The 19,561-nt window shown below is 47.6% G+C and overlaps 1 protein-coding gene across 2 annotated transcripts; it reads left to right on the plus strand.

The window, feature by feature from the left end:
• The first annotated feature begins 1,592 nt into the window (after positions 1-1,592).
• Positions 1,593-19,336, plus strand: MEIOC (meiosis specific with coiled-coil domain). 2 transcript variants are annotated; one of them, XM_032134433.1, is made up of 8 exons: positions 1,593-1,679; positions 3,202-3,327; positions 7,904-8,061; positions 8,187-8,291; positions 9,704-11,543; positions 13,489-13,623; positions 15,669-15,849; positions 17,773-19,336. In XM_032134433.1, the coding sequence occupies exons 1-8, from the start codon at positions 1,674-1,676 to the stop codon at positions 18,063-18,065; spliced, it is 2,844 nt and encodes a 947-aa protein (XP_031990324.1). In that variant the 5' UTR covers positions 1,593-1,673; the 3' UTR covers positions 18,066-19,336. The 2 variants fall into 2 exon arrangements, with proteins under 2 accessions (XP_031990324.1, XP_031990325.1); XM_032134434.1 differs by lacking the exons at positions 1,593-1,679; positions 3,202-3,327 and adding an exon at positions 3,337-5,165.
• Positions 19,337-19,561: the final 225 nt, after the last annotated feature.

Consider the following 19,561-nt stretch of genomic DNA (forward strand, 5'->3'; position numbering starts at 1 on the left):
TGCCTTAAAAACAGCTCAAGGAGTGCAAAACAAATTATCTTTAGAAGTGAAAACAAGTATGGTTTGGCTTCAGAGCTTTTGGGTTTTCCTTAGTCATTTTCAGTGAGAACAGTGATACTCATGCACTGGCAGAGTATCTAAAGCAGCAGCAACAATGAAAAGTCCCAGCTCCCCTGTGGCTTCTCTTCCAGCCAAGCAGCCCTTGGGATCTGGGACTCCCCAGCAGGACACAGACCCTGCCACAGGCACTTGGTGACAGCTCTGTCACCAGTGACGGGTGGCAGAGGGCTCCTCTTGCTCCTGTGGGAGATGAGCAGGACTGGAGACTTTGGGATAGCTGGGACTTGGTTCAGGGCTGCTGTCCGACCATGCAGGAGCCACTCTGGCAGTCACTGTCACCACCTGAGCTGGCACCGAAGCCCCCTGGCAGCTGCACCCCCCACACAATCACAGGCAGACCGGGCTTCCCACAGCAGAGTCTCGGCCATCTCAATCCTTGAGATTGTCTAATCTTGGTGCAATAATTAAATAGCAAAGTAACAGCTCAAGCTGGTGCCTCTGAGGAGGGACCCCAAACAAAGGAAGCCCTGGGCTTATATACTCTTACAGTCTGTGTGCAGGAGAGTCTGGGGTCATCAGCTCCTGCTGTGTCCTGAGTGTCCAGTCCCCTGACTGGGCCACAGGTCCCCGGGGCCCTTTGTTGTGCAAAGGCTTTCCGAGACCTCAGGCTCCTCCAGAGCTCATCCTGCAGCTCCACGGCTCGGCTGAATGGATTCGCTGTCAGGGCTGGGGAGGGCAGCAGCTGAGGGGCCGACAGGGTCGGGAGGGGTGACAGCGTGTGGAGGTGGAAGGATCTGGAGGGATGACAGGGCCGGGGCAGCGATGGGGTGTGAGTGGGGTGACAAAGTGAGGAGGGGTGACAGGGTCGGGGGGTGACGGGGACGGGGGGTGACATGGACGGGGGGGTGACATGGACGGGGGGGTGACATGGACGGGGGGGTGACGGGGACCGGGGGTGAAGGGGGGGGGGGGGGGGGGTGGAGGGGAGGGTGACGGGGTCGGATGGTGACGGGGACGGGGGGGTGTCGGGGACCGGGGGGGTGTCGGGGACCGGGGGGGGGTGACGGGGACGGATGGTGACGGGGTAGGATGGTGACGGGGACGGGGGGTGACGGGGACGGGGGGGGTGTCGGGGACCAGGGGTTGTCGGGGTCGGGGGGTGACGGGGACGGGGGGGTGTCGGGGACCAGGGGGTGTCGGGGTCGGGGGGTGACGGGGACGGGGGGTGACGGGGACGGGGGGTGACGGGGCCCGCAGGGCCCGCTCGGGGCCGCTGTCTCCGGGCGAGCGGCGGCTCCGCGGCCGCTCATTGGCGGCAGGCACGAGCGTGCTGGTTTCCGATTGGCTGCGCGCCGGCGGGCGGGCCCAATCACGGCGCGGTGCTTTGTTCGCCCGGCGGCGGTCGCCGCGTGGCGAACACAGCCGCTCACGTTGCGCGGGGAGGTGCGAGGCGGCCGCGCGAGCGCTGATTGGCCGAGCTCCACGGGCACTGGCCAATGGGCGGGGGCGCGCGGGGTGGGGCGGCCGTTGGGCCGGCGCGAGGGCAACGGCTGGAATTCGCCTCAGGCGGTGGCGCGCGCGCCCGCGCCCGCGCCGAGAGCAGCCCGGGAGCCATGGAGGTGAGGGACGGGAGCGGGACCGGGACCGCGGTGGGTACAGGGGCCGCCTGTGGGCCTCCGCCCGTCACGCAGCCGGCGAGCCGCCGCAGCTGTCTCGGGCTTGGCCCCGTCGGCGCTGAGGGGGCATCGAGGCCCGGCCAGCATCGCGCCTACTCCCGGCGGCTGTCCGAGCCCCGCTACCCCCTCCGCGCCCCGGCGCCCTCCCGTGTGGGAGCAGATATGGACCTCAGGCCTGTGGGGAAAATATCCCTCAGCGTCCAGAAAAACACTTGTTTGGGGAAAATGGTGAAAAGTGTGGGTTTGGAGGTGTCTTAGGGCTGCCTCGGGCCCTACAGGTTCACCCTTGTTCTGTGGGATCACAAACTATGTGAGTGTCAGTGTCCCTGTGAACAGCGATCTCTGAGGGGAAAACATGGCGCAATAAGCTTAGGACATAGAGCTGAGCTCCACAATAACTCAGTGTGTTCACTTATTTGGAAAATGTACCTGAAAAATACTTGGGTGTAACAGTGGTGTGAGCTACAATGAAGATCACGCTATAGGTTGCATAGGTTTGGTGCATCCTCAGGGAACTGTAGAAGGATGTGTTTTTAGAGGACAGAGCTTATTCAGAACCCTAATCCTGGGATTGACCTTTCTGAAGTTACTCATCATTCCAAATGACCTGCTATGGTAACATTATGCCAATAACTTCACTTTTCTGTTTGTTGGCTAAAGGGGTTTTTAGCTAGCCAGTTTAGTTTTTCCTTGTGTGCCTCATCCTTGGGAGAAGAGGAGAAGAGCCCTCAGTTTTTGTTTGTTCTCATTCCTTACTCCTGCTGGTCTCTGATTTCTGGCACTTGGAGGAGCATCTCTCCAGTTGGAGATGTTTCTCCCATAGTTACAGAGCAGAGCAGATTTCCACCACAGCTCCCAGGGTGTGTATTGTAGGAAATTTCCAGCTCCTGACGTCTGGAAATGCACATCCATGCCTTCATGTAACTTAAACAGCGTAGTGGGAGCAGTGATGGAAGGACAAGGGGTGTCCAGGAATGTGTGGAAGGCTGAATAACTCCTCTTCTGCTGTTGGAGGAAGGGTTCCCTGCCCATGGCAGGGTTTGGAACTGGATGAGCTTTAAGGTCTCATCCAAACCATGCTTGATTCTGTGAGCATTCTTCTGCTTCTGTGTTTGATGTTTCTCTGTGGTGGCTCTGATGTTGGGAAGCTCAGCTGGTGGAAAGAGGGAGAGTGCAGGTTTCCTCTTGGTCTGCACCTCCTCTGTCTCTGAACACCTTTGGAGTTTCTTGTGCTTTGGTAGGTTCAGCTTTTCCTTAAGGGTAAATATGGAAGTGTTTTACATCTATATATAGAACCAAATCCTTGACAACTCAGATGGAACAGAATCCACCAGTAAGTTAGAAGTGTTGAAGAAGTTAACATTGGTATAAAATCCACAACTGTCAGCTCTGTTTATAATTATGTCTCTGTGTGTAATTATGACTGTGTGTAACGATGTCCCTGTCGTTTTCCGTGTCCCCACAGCCCAACGTGGCGTTCCGAGGCGGCGGCCGCGGCTGGGGCAGTGCGGAAGCGGGTGGGAGGCCCACGGACGTGTTCAGCACCACCCTGCCGGGCTCTTCCTTGCTCTATGGCTGCTACAAATTACAGGTTCAGTTGGTTTTCAATTATTTTTATAGCTCTGTAAGAGTTCGGGTTGCTTGTGAACAAAATGGTCAGAACGTGTTTCTGAAGTGATTGCTTATACTGGTGAACATAAATCCCAGTGTTTGATTTAACTGTAATAAATCTTCATTGCTGTAACTTTCATCAGAGAGGACAGTGGCTTTTCTAATGCAGTCACTGATGAAGCTGTAGGGGGTGTTTGTTAAAATGGTATTTCACCATTATTCTGGTGAAATGTTCATGGTAGCTGTTCTGTTGGCATAAACAATTGTAGGCAAAGTGAAGAGCAAACAACTCTTTTTAGGAAAACTGGAAAGTGGGTAAGAAGGAGAACCTTAGCTATTGCCTCAGATATTTCTGTAGTCCAAGCATTCACATGAACCAGTTCTTAGTCTGATCAACAAAAAGTGCCAGGACAGTTAAATATGTCAGCTCTCTTGGAATTTTTGCCTATCATAGCCATAAACTTTCACTGAGGTAAAAGACTCAAATGAAAATTCATTCCCAGTACCTTCAAGACCAGCCTTGCTACTTCCTCCATCCAGGACTTGGTATTTTGTCAGACTACTCTGCTCCACAGAGGAGTGTATTGTATGTCTTTAACATTTAACCCTGCAAAAACACCATTTATTGTTTCACTTCCTAAGCACTAAGAGGGCATATTGGGTTTAAACCAAACAGGGAGATGTTCCTTTTCACTTAATCAGGATATAATGCCTTTTCTCGAGAAAAGAATTGGCTGTAAGTCTTCTTCAGTACCTTAATACCCAGTAATGATGGGGAGAAAGGGGCTCTAACTCCTAACTCCTGTCAGGGATCAACCAGTAGAAACTGGAGCAGGTGTTTTAGGCTAACATTGTTGCCGGTTTTAAGAGCTCTCTAAACATATACAAAAGGTCAGGTTGAGAAAGGAGACATTGTTTATTCTGTGCAGGGTGCAAGGGGGAAGTTTTCCGCAAATCAAGCACACCAAGGAGTAAAAAGCGAGAGAATTTAGACACTAAAGTTTGCATAAACCTGCCTGTCTAATCCGCCGTTCCTGCCTGCCTAATGCACTCACTGAGCTTATGCAGCCTTAAATAAAATATCCCACCTGTGGTGATCTCCGTCTTTCTTCACTCCTTCCATTACCTGATGGGTTTCTTTGGTGTCATGATGGGTAGTAATAAAGTGTTTCTGCTACTCTTTTTAGCTTCTTTTAACAGCCCTTGCAAATTTTTACACTGTAGCAATTTCCCTACTAGCATAGGGCTCATACTCATAGGGGTAGGTTGTATAGTTGAAATTAAGCTGTAGTGGGTTTTTATTAGTTCAAAGGAACCTACTGGGTTGAATAGTTAAAATCACAGCCTGTGATCTGGGTAGATTTACAAACACAAAAATTAGAATGTGATTTAATTGATTATCTATTTCTAGGTCTTCACAAGGAGTACTAAAGCATACCTACCTTTTACCCATGTATCTAAGTATCGTTTTTATATTAATCACTGGTGGAATTTCAAAATTACAGATGTTCTATTCCATACCTAGGCAAAAATCTTGAATTTCAATTGTATTTCCTTCAACTGTTGTTGTTTCTGTGCTATGCAGGTGCTGACACCTGTGGTTTGTCATCTGCTTCTTTCTTAATGGGCCTCTACTCTCTGTCCTGTTGGATACATTGGGGTTCCATTATTGATCAGGTCTAGAGCAATAACAGCATGACTGTCATGTACTATAGTTTTAGGTATAATCAATGTTAAGTAGTAATTGTTGTTTCCCTACCTCCTTCACTACGCACGGGCTGATTTCCCATGTTTGAGACGCTTTGGGAGGTGTTAATGGTAAGGGGTTTCCTTTTACTTTTACTTGTGTCCAGTGGCCGCCTGCTACTACTTTATCTCCTATAGCTCAGCAATGATATTTACCTTCACCCTCCTTAAGCATCAAAGGAAATTTTAGAGAGTGTGTGTTGTCAGATTCCCATCTAGTTGTAACATTCATTAATAATTTAAATTCTCTTTCATCCTCCTTAAACCATTGTACAATTGGTTTCTTGTTACAGTCTTTGACTGGGCAAGAAAGAACAAGAGGATTACCTATATAAGTTTCATATTCAGAAAGGTTAAGGCAATTCAGGGAAACATGTCACAGTAACAGTCCTAACCAATGTAAAATTATACCCACATTGTGGCAAGTTTGACATCTGGCACTGTCTTGGCAATCCTGGTCTGTGCAATTGTGTTTGTCTAAAATAATTACTGCAGTTAGAATTGCTGCTACCCCTTGAAGGCATTCAAGTTCTATGTAAGACAGGCCTTCTTCCCAGGCACAGTTCATGAAGTTACTTTTTAGTTTTTTCAGTCTCAAAGGTCCAGAGGAGGTGGTTTCTCACTTATCTGGTCCTGTAGTTTTCTTCAGTCCTGAAGTTCCATGGCTCTAGTCCTTGAGGTTTCACAGCTGGTTATGTTGTGAAATGAACCTGGTATGGTCCTTTCCGCTGTTCCTCTGGTGGGTCAGTGTTCCATGATCTTAGATAGACCCAATCTGCTGCCTGGATGTCATGAACAGGAAGGTCCAGTTCGATCAGATTTCTGCATTGAAGGTACTTGTTGATAGAGGACAAAACTTTCCCTGGAGAGATAACATAATTACACTAGTTTCTTGGCCCAGATATTCATGGAATGTGGTTTGTAAGAGACTCCCTGATACGGTCTCCTGTATAGATTTCAGAAGGACTGATCTTATCTCTGGATCTAGGTGTTATTCTGACCCTCAGTAGTGCTGGTGGCAACATGCCAGGCTTATTGTTTTGTCCTTTATTCATTCTGTGGTACGTGAAGGTTTTGACTGGGCAGGGCCAGCTTGATTGGTGGAGCCTCAGGTGCTCACTAACCAGGTGGCCTTTGCTAAATGTAGATCCCAATGTTTGAAGGTCCCACCACCTACTGCTTCAGTGTGGTTTTTAACAGTCCACTGTACTGTTCAATCTTCCCAGATCCTGGTGCTCCATACCCAATACAACAAATGCTTGGATCAGATTTGTTTCCAGCCCACTCTGGGCAGATCTGTTGTTAACTCAACACTTGTTTATTGGGTGCCACTAAGGCTGTCATGGTTTGGGTATGGCACTTCCCAATTCACTTCTCCCTCTGAGACTCTCAAACCACACCCTCATCTCTCACTCCCCTGCTTTCCCCTTCCCCTCCCTGCTGTGGCAGAGTGGTGAGGAGAATTGGAGGCACTGAAGGCAAAGATCACAGGTTGAGATAAGAGCAAATTACTGGGAGCAGCAATGAGAGAAAAAAAGGAATGGTAACTGCAACAACACTAATGATAGAGGGTACAAGAAATGATTCACATGGAAAAATTTCCCAATAATACTGGATGGCTCCCTCCAGCACATTTTCTCCACTGGAAAGATCCCCTTCTCCCTGGAAGAGTCCCTTTCCCCCACCCCAGGCAATGAGGTTGGGTGGTGTAAAATAACTTCTGGGTGCTGGCTGTGCCCCTTCCCAGTGCAAAAAATTAACCCTGTCCTGGCCAGAACCAGGACAGTTTTCTGACACACCTGTGGGTATCCTGTGCCTATAAATGATCTTTCAGTAGTACCTCACCTACCTCCTCAGCCTGGTTGGTTTGACAGGGAAAAACTTCAGGCCCCCAGGAAATGTATCCACTATTACCAATAAGTATTGATATGCATTCTGCCATGGCAATGGAGAGAAATCTATTTGCCAATAATTTCCTGGTGTGTTCCTTTTTTGGCTTATCCTGGGGGAGGCTGAGGCTGGATCTGTCAATGCACACTGTGGTTCACATCTCTTCACTATGCTTTTTGTGATGCCTCCCATTCCAGTTCCAAGGATACACAGTTTTACATTGTTTTCCAAAAATCGTTGTGCTCTTCTTAAATCCCTGTGGTAAAACAGTCCAGCATAATTGAGTCTTTCACCCCATTTGTGGATTCTCTCATTCAAATGCAGTTTCTGACTTTGGTGTCCAGTGGATACGAAAGAAAGCATCTTACAAGTCCAATACCAGTACTTGTTACTATGCCTGCCTGGGCCTTTTTGGGGGGTCTCTGGTGATCACTGGTGGGTGGTTGGGGAGGTGCCCCCTACTCAGTTTCCACCAAAGGTCAGCTTAGGATGCACAGAACACGAGGCTGTGTGACAAAGAAATTGTGATGTGCAGCTCCAGCACCTTCTTCTTAAAACAATTGCCAAGCAGGATGAAAAATACAAAAGCTTTCCATAAGCCTTAAGCAACACCTGTTTAACACACCTGAGAGCATCTGTTTGTATTCAAAAGAGGGATGAAAGGTGAAAATGATACCATCAGCTTCCATCTGCAACAGAGAGCAAGGGAAGGGACAGAGAATTCTGCTTAAAAATTTAGAGAATTCTTCTTAAAGACATTAACGTGGCCTGAAATTGTTGTATTCCAAGTGTGTGGCTTGCTTGCTTCTCATATGCTGGTTCCTCTGAGAGAGAACTCAGTTACGACCATGTAGAATGACAAAATGACAATTTGATGTGTTTCATATTAAATGAATGTTTTTATTGTACATTAAATGCAGAATGAAGAAAATGTGGAGTTACCTCAGGCCTACAGTTCTTCCCTTTCAACATCAGAGTACTCTGCACCCGTGGACCCTTCCCTTTTGTACCCCCCTTGGTCTACATGTACAGATGACACCAAGCAGCCTGCTGCTCCTCAGGTTAACCTGAAGTCCAGGTAGTCATCCTTGACAGGGAGTGTGTGTGTGTAGGAGTAGATGGGTTATATATTTTTGTTTAATTTAATGTAGGAATTACTTTGAATGAAGGAATTGTTTTTATTAATACACAATTGGTTTTCAGGGTTCAGCCCGAAAGGAACGATTATGGCAGTGAAACTGATTTATATGGACTCGTGTCAGACATCTTGGAAGAACAAGACAAACCACAGCCGTCCTTTGCTGAGGGGTGAGTGAGGTGCAGGAGACAGAAACTCCCCTCTCTGATCTCGCTGTGCTCCTGAGTCAGCTTTGTCTGCTTCTGGCCAGGCCTCATGCTCTGTTGAGCTTTCCCTCCCTTCCCCTGATCTTCCAACATTTTGCTTGGGATACTTGGAAGCTTTTCTCAAGGCACCTAGATTGCATGGCAGCTTCTGGCTCTCTGATATTTACAGAACTTGTTAATTGGCATTTTTAAAATAAGATCTTAACAAGTGTTGTGGACATGCTGTATTCAGATAAATCCCCTGGCTGTATGTCTTGGTCTGTTTTTTTATTTTAATCAAGACTGAATTCAGACTTCAGGTTTCTTTCTTAATTAATGTCAATTCACAGAAAGAATACACAAAGTACAGACTCCTTCACATTTGCCTGAACTGGAAGGAGAAAATTCCATGCAAAATTAACGTTTCTTGCTGTTAGTGCTACCCTAGCAATATTCGTGTATCTAAATGTCAGGTTTATTTTGCCTACATTCCTGCACCAGAAGAGACAATTCCATAGTCATAACATGGCACAGAAGGGTGCAGGTCCAGCATCCCTGAGATACTTACAGAGCTCTCTGTCTTTTCCTTTTCCAGGTCTAAGACAAGACAGGGAGCCCAGCTCTCAGGTTCCCAAGCCAGGCACTGCTTTTCTTTTCTGTCTTCCCAAACAATTCCAGTGATTTCTGTATGTGTGCTGAGTTATGTGGCTGAAATGAGGGAAAACTTCAGAGTCGATTTTGATACCACAAGATAACTCAGTAATTCCTTTGCTTTGGACAGGCAGGGCTGGTTCAGTACTCCCAGATCTGGCCTGCAATCACTTCCAAGCACAATTTCCTGTTTACTTAGTCTGTTTACAGTTTTCCTTGGCAGTCAGGGATCGATTGTCCTGTGTTAAGTCATGCTGCTTAGTGGAAGGAAACTAGGTGTGCTGGGATGCTGCCTCTGGCTTTACCTGCAGGAAGCGGTGTAAGGCACCAGTGAGGTGAGAGAGAAGCATTTTCTCTGGAGTGCTGGGACATGGCTTTGGAAGACTGAGGGCAGTCTGGGTGCCTGAATTTGGTGTTGAACCAGGAGTATTTCAGTGGTGATAGACAGTAAATCTCCTGACAGGACTGACGGACCAGGATTTGGTGTGTACGCATCCCTTGCAGCTCGAAGGCCTGTCCATAGCTCCTGAGCTGTGGTGGTGGTTTTAGACAAGGCAGAATCGGTTTTCTCAGCTAGGTGAGGGAAACTGAAGATGACAGGAGTGGGTAGGAGTTGAAGTCAGACATCTTGGAATCATTTGAGAGAAATCATTTGGGAAGAATTAGTTTCTTAGACCTTGTTTTGTGTTTGGGAATGAAGAGCAGCAGCACAGATCAGTATCTAACCATATTTCTTGTTTTTCAAGGAGTTGCCCTCCCCCCCTGAAGTCAATGTGGCCAGTGAACACGACCAGAATGGACCCCCATGAGCTGTTGCCAGAAACCAGGAGGGCAGTTGTTGGAACTGTGCCACAGCAGGGTTTCTATAGCAGTGAATCCATGCCTGCTGCTGACAAGCAGTTCCTGCAGAGTCCCACTCTGGTGGCACAGCAGAAGGCAGACAATTGTTACCGCGGCTTTGCCAGCGTGGACCTGGAAGAGCAGAGCTTGTACTCTGCCAGGAGCGATCGTGCCAACGGCTGCAACTTGCAGGCTAATGAGAGTATGAAGACAACACCTGTGTATCAGAACTACCCCTACCTGAAAAACACCTTTGCAGCCCAGGCTGGGTACTCAGAAGCAATCAAAGACTCGGGAGCTGATGCTTATTCTTATGGAAGGGAGAAGGTGTGTCCCAAAGGAGCAGATGCACAGGTGCACCCAAAGCGGGCAGAAACATTCCTTCCACAGTGTCACAGATACAGTGAGAACACAGATTATACCAGGTACGCTGAATATTCTCGTGCTGGTAAAGCAAAGCCCAACAAGAGCACCACTTGTAGCCTCCAAGAAAATAGAAAGCTGGTAAATGGAACCCCTGAGGCACCGCCTCTGGATGCAGAGCCCTATGCTAAATTATTTCAAGTTAAATCAGGAACTCAGAAAAAATTTGAAGATACAATTTCAGATCAGCATGACTTTACATTTCCCAAGTCTGTAGGACTTGTATCAGAAAAACAATTTGCAAACGAATCTTCCTTCAGCACTGATTTTGGGCAAAAATTTGAATATGGACTGAAATCTTTTGGAGCTTGTGCAGGGAATAATGGTGTGGAACAGCAGCAGTTTTCCAAGGCCGATCTTCAGAATCCTGAATTCTATAAATCACTCCCACTGTTGCCCAATGCAGCAGTCCCCTCGGCAGGCTCTAGTGCCAGGCCAGGATGGATGAACATCCAAACCAAACCCACGGCTTCTGGCCCCTTCCAGAACCCAAGTCCTTTGTTGAAAATGAATAATCAGTCAGCTGCCTTTCCAAAAAGCTCTCGTCATTCTAATGATGTTTTTCAGTTGCCATCTTCAAATTTGCCTTTAAATAGTAATTTACTTCACAAGTACTGTCAAGACAACCCATTCCTCTCCGGCCTTGACTTTGGCTACAGCGCTGCAGAACGAGCTCGGACGGCTGCGTGCATGGAAGCCCTGGTTAGGGGTGGGGAAGAGAACCTCATCGAGTACCTCAGTGAGAAGAAGCTGAAGCAGCCAAATGGATTCTGTGACAGTTACTTGGCTCAGCAGTTGGGGATCATTGACAGTCTGAACAAACAGCGTTTCCAGCTGAAGCCACAGAGCGAGCATTGTGATCTGGAAGGGCAAAACCAGGCAGATGGGGTGTTTCAGGACATGTACCAGGAGTTACTGGAGTCTCAGGGGCAGCTCCATCTTGGGACAGGGAACGGGGACACCAGTGCCATCAGTGCTGGGAGCTGCCTGCAGGCTCCAGGCATTCCCAACTGCATGGTGGGCGACTTCAGGCGGAACCGGCAGCTGGGTCCCAGCACCTTCCCCATGAGATCTCCTCACGTCTTGGGCCGCTCCGTGGCGCCTCTGATGGAGCCTCACACCTCGTTCTCCCAGGATGATCTCAAACGCCTCTACCCCTGCTTCACGGAGAAGATGTACGGTGACAGTGCCCTTTCGGGTTTCATGTCAGCATTTGGATTTCAAAAGCAGGTGAAAAGCCACAGTGGGCCTGCCAGCGAGCTGCATGTGAGACTGGAAGAGTGTTACGAGCAGTGGAGAGCTTTGGAGAAAGAAAGAAAGAAGGTAAGAAAACCAAACTAGAATAATATCACAGATTTGATGTAGATCTCATCCTGCTCAGTGCAGTCACAGATCATGGGTGGTTCTGCTGTTAGGAGTTGAAATGCTTGATGGGGCTTCAAATTTAGAAGTTTGTTTCTCTGTGTGTTTTGGGACAGAAAATGAAAAGTGTGGAGATTTGTAGCCTGGCTGGGAGTGTAACTAATGTTGTATGGAACGTTGCACTAAAAGCAGGAATTCAGGCACTTTTCTGGTCCCAGGGTTGGGGAGGATGTGTTCATGAGGAACAAAGATGTGTTATACCTTTTTTATTAATACAATAAATAAGAGTGCCACTGGAACTTTGAAAGCAAATCCAGTAAATATATTTTGAATTGGAACTAATCTTTAATTCTTTCAATTCAATTTTTTAGGAGCTACATTGAATTCCTACCTCCTGTTTCCCTGAAGGTTTAAACCTGAGGTGTATTTGAAGGGGTTTGGTTTTTTCCCCAAAAACAGAAGCTGAAGGAAGGGTCATTTAATTAAAACCCTTACAGTAAGGGGCTCAGATAGTGCTGTGTGAAGCCTTACTGAAAGCAGTTCCCTTTTTTGGTCAGTAGGAAAACCTGTCTTCATTTCACCAGTTGAGATGGGGTTTGAATTTCAGTACCTGGGACTCTGTGGGGGAAGCTGGGCCAAATGTCACCTGGCAATAGTGGGGCCTTTGGGAGTTCTCTTGTGCCAGCCCCCACAAAGAAACCAATTCCAAGAAGAGGTAACAGGGATTTTTTGACAGTGTTTCCTGACAAAAGCCAGTGGTTGCTTTGAATAGAGGGGTTGAGGAAGAGTGAGCCCAGCTTAAGGAGGGGAGCTGGTGTCTGGGGTGCATGGAAAGTGAAACAGAAAAAGCTGCCGTGTGCATGGCCAGGGGCCATGGTGGGAGAAATTCAGCTTTATCATAGAATCCCAGAATGGTTTGGATTGGAAGGGACCTTAAAGCTTACTCAGTCCCACCCCCTGCCATGGGCAGGGACACCTTCCACTATCCCCAGGTTGCCCCAAACGCTATCCAACCTGGCCTTGGACACTTCTAGGGCTGGGGCAGCCACAGCTGCTCTGGGCACCCTGTGCCAGGGCCTCCCCATCCTCACAGGGAACAATTTCTTTCTAATACCTAGTCTAAACCTGCTCTCTCAGTGTGAAGCCATTCCCCCTTGTCTTGGCGCTCTGTGCTCTTGTTAATAGTGGATCACTATGAAACTGTCCAAGAATTGCAATTTTAAATCAGATTTCGCTAATTCCTAATTGTTATGGGTGTTTCAGACTGTCATAACAAGCGGATGAGAGAGATGGAAATTTGGAATCTTGCAAACAGTTTTCAAAATAATTTTCTGATGGCTAAATAAAATAAAGAATCATGGAATGGTTTGGAATCATGGAAGGCCCCATGGAAGGGGCCTTAAAGACCATCCAGTTCCACCCACCTGCCATGGGCAGGGACACCTTCCACTAGACCAGGGTGCTTAGGAAGAAATCTTTCTGTAGTTTAATCTGTACAAAAATTAGGGTAATTGCTGACTGAAACAGTTTTATTTTAACTTTATGTGTGAGAACCACATCTGTTTGGTCATTTTTTTTCCCTGTAATTCTGACTTGCCTCCATTTTATTTCCAGGCAAAACCAGTACAGGCTGTAGTCAGAGTGAGCAGACATAGCACTGCTGGAACACGGTGTGTTGGCACGATTGCTTTAGTTGAACTGCTTTGAGTAAAGCAGTTGTTCACTTAAAGCAGGTGATTGTCTCACCAAAGGGTTAAATCCCAAATGCCTGAATCCTCATTGTCTCCTTTAAAAAACTCCAAAACCCTGATGGGAAGAAGTTGAATCTGATATTTTTTCTTGTTTCTGTAATGAAGCACACTCTGCGTGTACATTCTGAGGGAGTTGTTCTTTTGTTTTCCTGCAGACTGAATCAGCTCTTGCTAAGAATTTCCAAGGGAAGAAGGTTTCCAGTACTAACAACATTCCAATTCCAAGGCTGACATCAAATCCATCAAGGGTTGATCGCTTAATTGTGGATCAGCTACGGGAACAAGCCAGAGTGAGTTGTAGGACTAAAAAAAAATCTATTAAACTTATCCCACAGAACTTAGAGCACAGTGTGAGATAGGTAAGATGATCAGAGCAGCTTTTCCCAAAATAGCTTTGTTCTTCAATGCTGTGCTGGGAATAACATTTCATCAGTCTGTGTTAGAGCTTCTGCAGCTCCAGGGTGCTGTTTCCAGGGAGCCACAGAGGGGCTGAGGCTCACGGTTACATTCCCATGTGCCAGGAGGACGTGGTTCTGGTGCAGGAGCGTGTACGTGCTGCAGCATCCAGTCCTGGGGCCTGTGCACAGCTCTCAGGGGTGCTGCATTCAGAGCAGTTCAGCAAGGAAATGTTCACTGTGGATTTGGAGACACGGTATTGGAGGAGGTACTTGTGGAACAAACTGGTTTAGTTAATGTTTGGAAGTTGTTGACACATACATTTGCTTGAGAGTCTGGTATGTTTTAATGCAGAATGATTATTTGATACATCTTCAGCCTGAGTTTCTGTTACCAGTTTGCTGTTTAATCGAGAGAGCCATAACCAGTAGGGCAAGGGAAACTGGGATCTGCTGAGCTCTGTGGGCAAACTGCAGTGCTGGTGGCAGCCCTAGAGTCCATAGAGAGGTGACAGCTGAAAGGAGGAGAGAGCACAAACTCTGCCATCAGAATGGTGAGGGGCTGCTGTGGCCCTCCCGAGGCCCAGAGAGCAAAGCATGGTGCCAGTGCTGCAGGGTGAGGAGAAGCAGAAACCAACCTGTCCCTGCCAGGGGCTGTGAGGTGAAGGGGTTCTGGGAAATGTTGGGTTTGGAGGCAGCAGCAGTGCTGGGCCCAGCCACTCAGCAGCAGGGGGAAGCAGCAGCCTGTGCTACCTGCCTCACACAGGAGGAACAATCCACAGAGCTGTCTGCAGAAGGTGCCTGGTGCTGTTCATCCAGCTGAGGGATGAACTGAAAGACGTGGATGGGCTTACTGTACACGTTTTGAACTGCTCTATGAATCCCAAAAGAACAGCCTTACTTTCCATGTTTAGAAGGTTTGCCTGCCCTTGTTCTGTACTTTAAAACTGCCTCCAAAATAGGGCTTAAGCCTCTCCAGCCATTTGAGGAACCAAACTTCAGGGTTATAGAACTTCCAACCCTTGTTAGGTAGCAACTGAAAAGTACTTTTAAGGATGTTCAACAGCAGAACAGGGCTGTTAAACCTGGATTCTAACATCAGAAAGTTGGGGATGGCCAGAGAGGAATCCTGGTACAAAGGTTTGAGTGGAAGCTGAGTTGGCTGAATCTGGGATTAACTCTTCATAGTTGGAGCACCTGGTTAAATCCTCTTGACAGTCACATGCATTACTTTAAGACATTAAGTGTAGCCATGGCTGGAGGAACATCCCAGTTTGGGGATTTTTAGTTTTCTCTCTCTCTGCAGACCAGTAACCAGGTTCTCAGCATTATGTGACTGTGGCTGAGAAGCCCTCACCACAGGGAAACCCACAAGGGATGTGACTGGTGTAAGATAAGACAACATAGATTCAGATTACTTCTGAATGTTTATTCTCAGCTCCCTTAGTGTTCATCCCAAAAGTCAGCCCACATGTGTGATTGCACAGCAGCTTTCCCTTTCCCAGTCCAGCTGTGACTGCTACTGGCCCAGGCTGCCCTGCACAGCACAAGGGGCTTGTCTGGGTTTTCACCCAGAAATTGCAGCAGTGCTGTGAGAAGGGAGGACCCCAGTGTTCTGAATTCAGGGAAATGCACGTTGTCCTGGAACCACCTTTTGTTCATGGATGTCTCTAAGCTGTACAGATCTGTTATTAACCAGTAAGCTGGGGGTCCTTATTGGGGTGTTGTAGCTTTGCTGTTGTGCTTTGCACACCCAGCTTTGGGTTTGGAGATCAACAAATCCCAGGTAAGAACTTAAGACTGACTCAGCTGTAACTTCATGGACTGTTCTCAAAAGAAAGTAATGATTATCATTAATCTGTTCTCCCTAGTTAGTTAATTTTCCTGTAAGTGTGGATGAGTACAGTGTGAGCTCCTGTAAGGTGTGAATTGTTCCTTAGGTTGTGACTTTACTGGGGAAGATGGAGCGCCTGTGCAGTTCTCCACTCCACGAAAACATCTCCACTGCTCTGGATAAACACCTGGAGTCGATCCAAGTGGTGCAGGCACGGAGGAAGGATGAAATTGTAAATGCTTCGAGTCGCCAGCGGCACGGCCCTCCCAGGTGCCAGGATGAGAGAGGTACAAGCTGTGCTTATGTACATTTGTCAGGTAGCTGGGAAGTTGAACACGTGTTGCAAGGCTGTACGAAATAAGTGAGGGGGGTTGTAATTCAAGTTTTAATTTATTTTTCAGTGTTAGATCTTTGCCAAATGCAGACTGGGTGGGGTTTCAATGAGGGTTTGAGGAGACACTAAAACTGGGGTTTAGAGATAAATAGCTTAAATCAATTTGGAGGAGTTTATTCCATTAATAAACTAGCAAGGAATAAAAATTAGTGGGTTTTTTTGATAACACATTCAGGGATTGAAGATGTTACTAAGCTATTGCCTCTTGCTTCTCCCTGTCCTTCATATTCCTGTTACTATGAACCTTCCAACTCTATCTTTGTCTAGAACTTCCATGCTGAATCTGCCCAAAGTGACCGAGATGCCCTTGGGTTACAAATGGATTTCCTCTTCAAGCATCTTCTGTCATAGACTGGCATAATTACAAATCATATTTTGGATGGATGCACAAAAATACATTGGGCAGAATGTTTTCATTCTTAATGGTGTCCCAAATAAGCCAAATATTCAGCTTAATCTTTCACCAGTGCACAGCCAGAATGGCAGGGTCCCTTGTCTCTGAGGTGGGAGTCAGGGTAAACTCCTGCTCCCTGACCTCCTGCCTTGTGTCAGAAGCTGTCTTACATTTCTGAATCTTCTGATCTCTTCTGCCTTTCTTTCTACGTCTGATTATTTTACTACAGGGATTATTTTACTTCTTTGGGGTGTCCCATCGTGCAGTTCTGTAATTTTCAAGTTTACCTTGGAAGGTACACTGCAGCATTTTTTTCTTTTCACCTGTTCCCCATCATTCTTGTTTCTCTCTACCTTGACTGAAGATTATGGGACTTGTTAAGGTGAAGGGGGGTTTTTGAGTGTTGAAGCCCATGAAAATAATTGGCTTTACCTGACACTACCAGATCTGTGAGGTCCTTGGAACAGAGTAGTCTGGGAAAGAGTTGTCAGACCTGGAGATGCAGCTTCTTGGTGCAGCTGCTGACAGAGGAGAGGAGGCTCTGCACAATGGGATCTGATTACTTACCTGGGAGGGTTCTGCTTGGTCCTCTGCCTCCCATCACTGTCTCGGGGTGTTGAGCCTGGAGCAGCGACCGGGGAGGACTTTTTTGAACAGTAAATTATTGGAGGCAGTATCTGTATTTGCTGTGTCGGGCAAAACCTCGAGGGAAAGGCCTGAAGCTGTTTGGGTTTTTTGGGAGCAGGTCTTCCCTAGCCCAACCCTGTTTCCACAGCACCTTTCTATTCCATCTGATCTGATATTAAGCATCTGTTACAGAATCACAGGATAGTTTGGGTGGGAAGGGACCTTAAAGCCCATCCAGTTCCACCCCTGCCATGGTCAGGGACCTTCCACTGTCCCAGGCTGCTCCAAGCCACGTCCAGCCTGGCCTTGGACACTTCCAGGGATGGGCATCCACAGCTTCTCTGGGCACCCTGTGCCAGAATAGCAGGACCACAGCCCTGGTGACTCTTTACAGCTCTGTGGTTCAACAGCCATTCACAGAACATGACCTGTGTGCTTGAATCCAATGCCTCAAACGAGCTGTTTCTTCACCCATGGTAAGGATTTCTTGGCAGGACAGGTGAAGGACCCCCTGTGACCCAGAAGGGGAGGGCCCAGGTGCCATCAGTGTGTGTGTGTGTGTGCATGGAGCACCCTAGCCCTGGTGTGCAGCTGCAGCAGGAAGGTTGGTGTAACAAGCTCAGAACCTAAAAGCCACTCACCTGCCTCACTGTGTGAGGGCAGAGAAATTCAGATCCAGCTTTTATAAACTTGTAAAGGGCCAGATAAGGTCAGACACTAAGGGGACCTGAGGTGTGGGGTGAGGGAAGCCCCGGCAGTGCTCCAGGACTAAAGGGCCTTTCCTCCCTCCCGCAGTGGTGCTGGCTCTGGCTGCGGCGATCCGAGCCCTGTGCCTGGCCACGCGCAAGGTCCGCACCGTGCTGTGGTGCGCGCTCCAGGTGACCCTGCCAAAGCCCTCCGCTGGAAAACGCGCTCGGGAGAGGCTTCCTCAGGAGGGGGCAGCGCCTGAAGAGAAACGAGCAGAGACTCCCCCGGCTGCAGCTGCGGCCCCACGAGGGCCCAGGGAAGGGGGTGCAGAGGGAGCCCTGGGGCCGTGCACGGACCTGCTCCGCAGTGTGTATGAGAAAGGAGATATGAGTTCCTTATAATTTTTGGTTCTTTTTAGTTATTTCAAAGTTTCAACTGCTAAAGTTCATATTTAAAGCTATGTCTTGATGAGAAGTGGGATTTGCCTTAAGGGCTCTCAGGTTAAGCTGTTAACGTGACGGGCATGGTCAGAATGTTGTAAAGCGAAACTGGTGAATGTTAACTTAAAGAAATAATCAGACTAATTCATTAACAGCCAAGATATTATTTAACTCCTGCAGGTGCAGCCTGGTGTCCAACTCTCCCCACAACTCCTTTTAGTTTTGCTTTAGGAAATAAGTTTTTAAATAATGATTCTTAAAGACTGGTGTGACGGGGTATGAGGTTGGTGTCAGATCAGATTGTGATGTAAAATGGTTTCCTTATTGAACTAAAACCTGGAAACAAGAAGAGAAAAGGCTAGGAATACCCATTATTCATGTAAAACTAGATATTTAAAATACAAATATTTATGAATTTGAGATTTTAAAGTCTACGTTTGGGAAAGGCAATATGCACCAGGTTCCACTAAATTACCAGTAGAGCAGAATTGCTGTGTGAAACCATGAATTTAGTGAATGTGTTCAGATATTTGGAATGCTCTTGGGAACAAAGGAACTACTGTTGTAAAGTATTTAAGCATAATCAAACTACGACAGGCAGACAGGATTGTCCTGCAGAGCTGTGAAGGAGCTTCAATAATGAGCATTGTTTTTAATTTAACTTCAGAAAAGGTAGTGCCAAGTTCTGAAATTTGGATTCTCTTAAAGTTACTAGTTTGGTTTGAAATTTGATTGTCGACTTCTAGACTTCTTAGTTCCCTTCTGCATTTGGGCAGCTCCCAGCACTGGTGTTTGCTTGCAGCTCTCAGTCTTTAGGAGCAGGAGTGATGGATTCACCAGCACCCGGTGCTGGTGCTTGGGACAGAGTGACCCTGGGAAACCCACAACCAGTGGGTTAAAGTTACTGAGCTGACCATGCCTGCACACCCTGGTACTGACATGGCTCTGTTCCTCCTGCTGCTGGGAATGCTGATGTGCAGAAGGGGTGATGGCATCGGATAAATTGTCGTTAGATGATGTGCGGAAAGGGCTGGGGAAGGCTCAGCAGAAGGTGGGGTGTGATCACGGCAATGGCAGAAGCGCTGCCGGGTGAGCGGGGCAGAACGAGCACAGCTTCGTAAGAGTCACTGCACTGGGGGTTGTTCAGTTTGACCCAGGCTGTGTTGATATTAAAGCAAAACTGACTGCTGACTGGAGTTGTCTATAAGAAATAAATTCATTTTTGTTGAAGAGTTCTGCAAGTGTGTTTCCAGGCTGGGCTCCTCGAGCCTCAACCAGTACCGGGGGGAGGCGTTCAGTCCATGAAGGAATTGTGTTCAGGATAAAGCAAAGGGGATCCTGAAATCCCTCTGGAGAGAGCCATGACCGTAACATCAAACACACCAAGGGGAGCCAGAGTAGGAAATGTTTCTTCCCTGCAAATGTCTCATTGTCTCCAAGCTCTGCATTGCCAGGGA

Source organism: Corvus moneduloides, chromosome 26 (genome assembly GCF_009650955.1).
Source record: "Corvus moneduloides isolate bCorMon1 chromosome 26, bCorMon1.pri, whole genome shotgun sequence".
NCBI classification, from domain to species: Eukaryota; Metazoa; Chordata; class Aves; order Passeriformes; family Corvidae; genus Corvus; species Corvus moneduloides.

What these genes read in the sequence shown, in the direction of transcription:
- MEIOC (XM_032134433.1), top strand. An exon ending in TGGAGAAAGAAAGAAAGAAG is followed by an intron (nt 11,544 to 13,488) that starts GTAAGAAAACCA and finishes GTTTTCCTGCAG; the next exon opens with ACTGAATCAGCTCTTGCTAA. An exon ending in CAGGTGCCAGGATGAGAGAG is followed by an intron (nt 15,850 to 17,772) that starts GTACAAGCTGTG and finishes TCCCTCCCGCAG; the next exon opens with TGGTGCTGGCTCTGGCTGCG.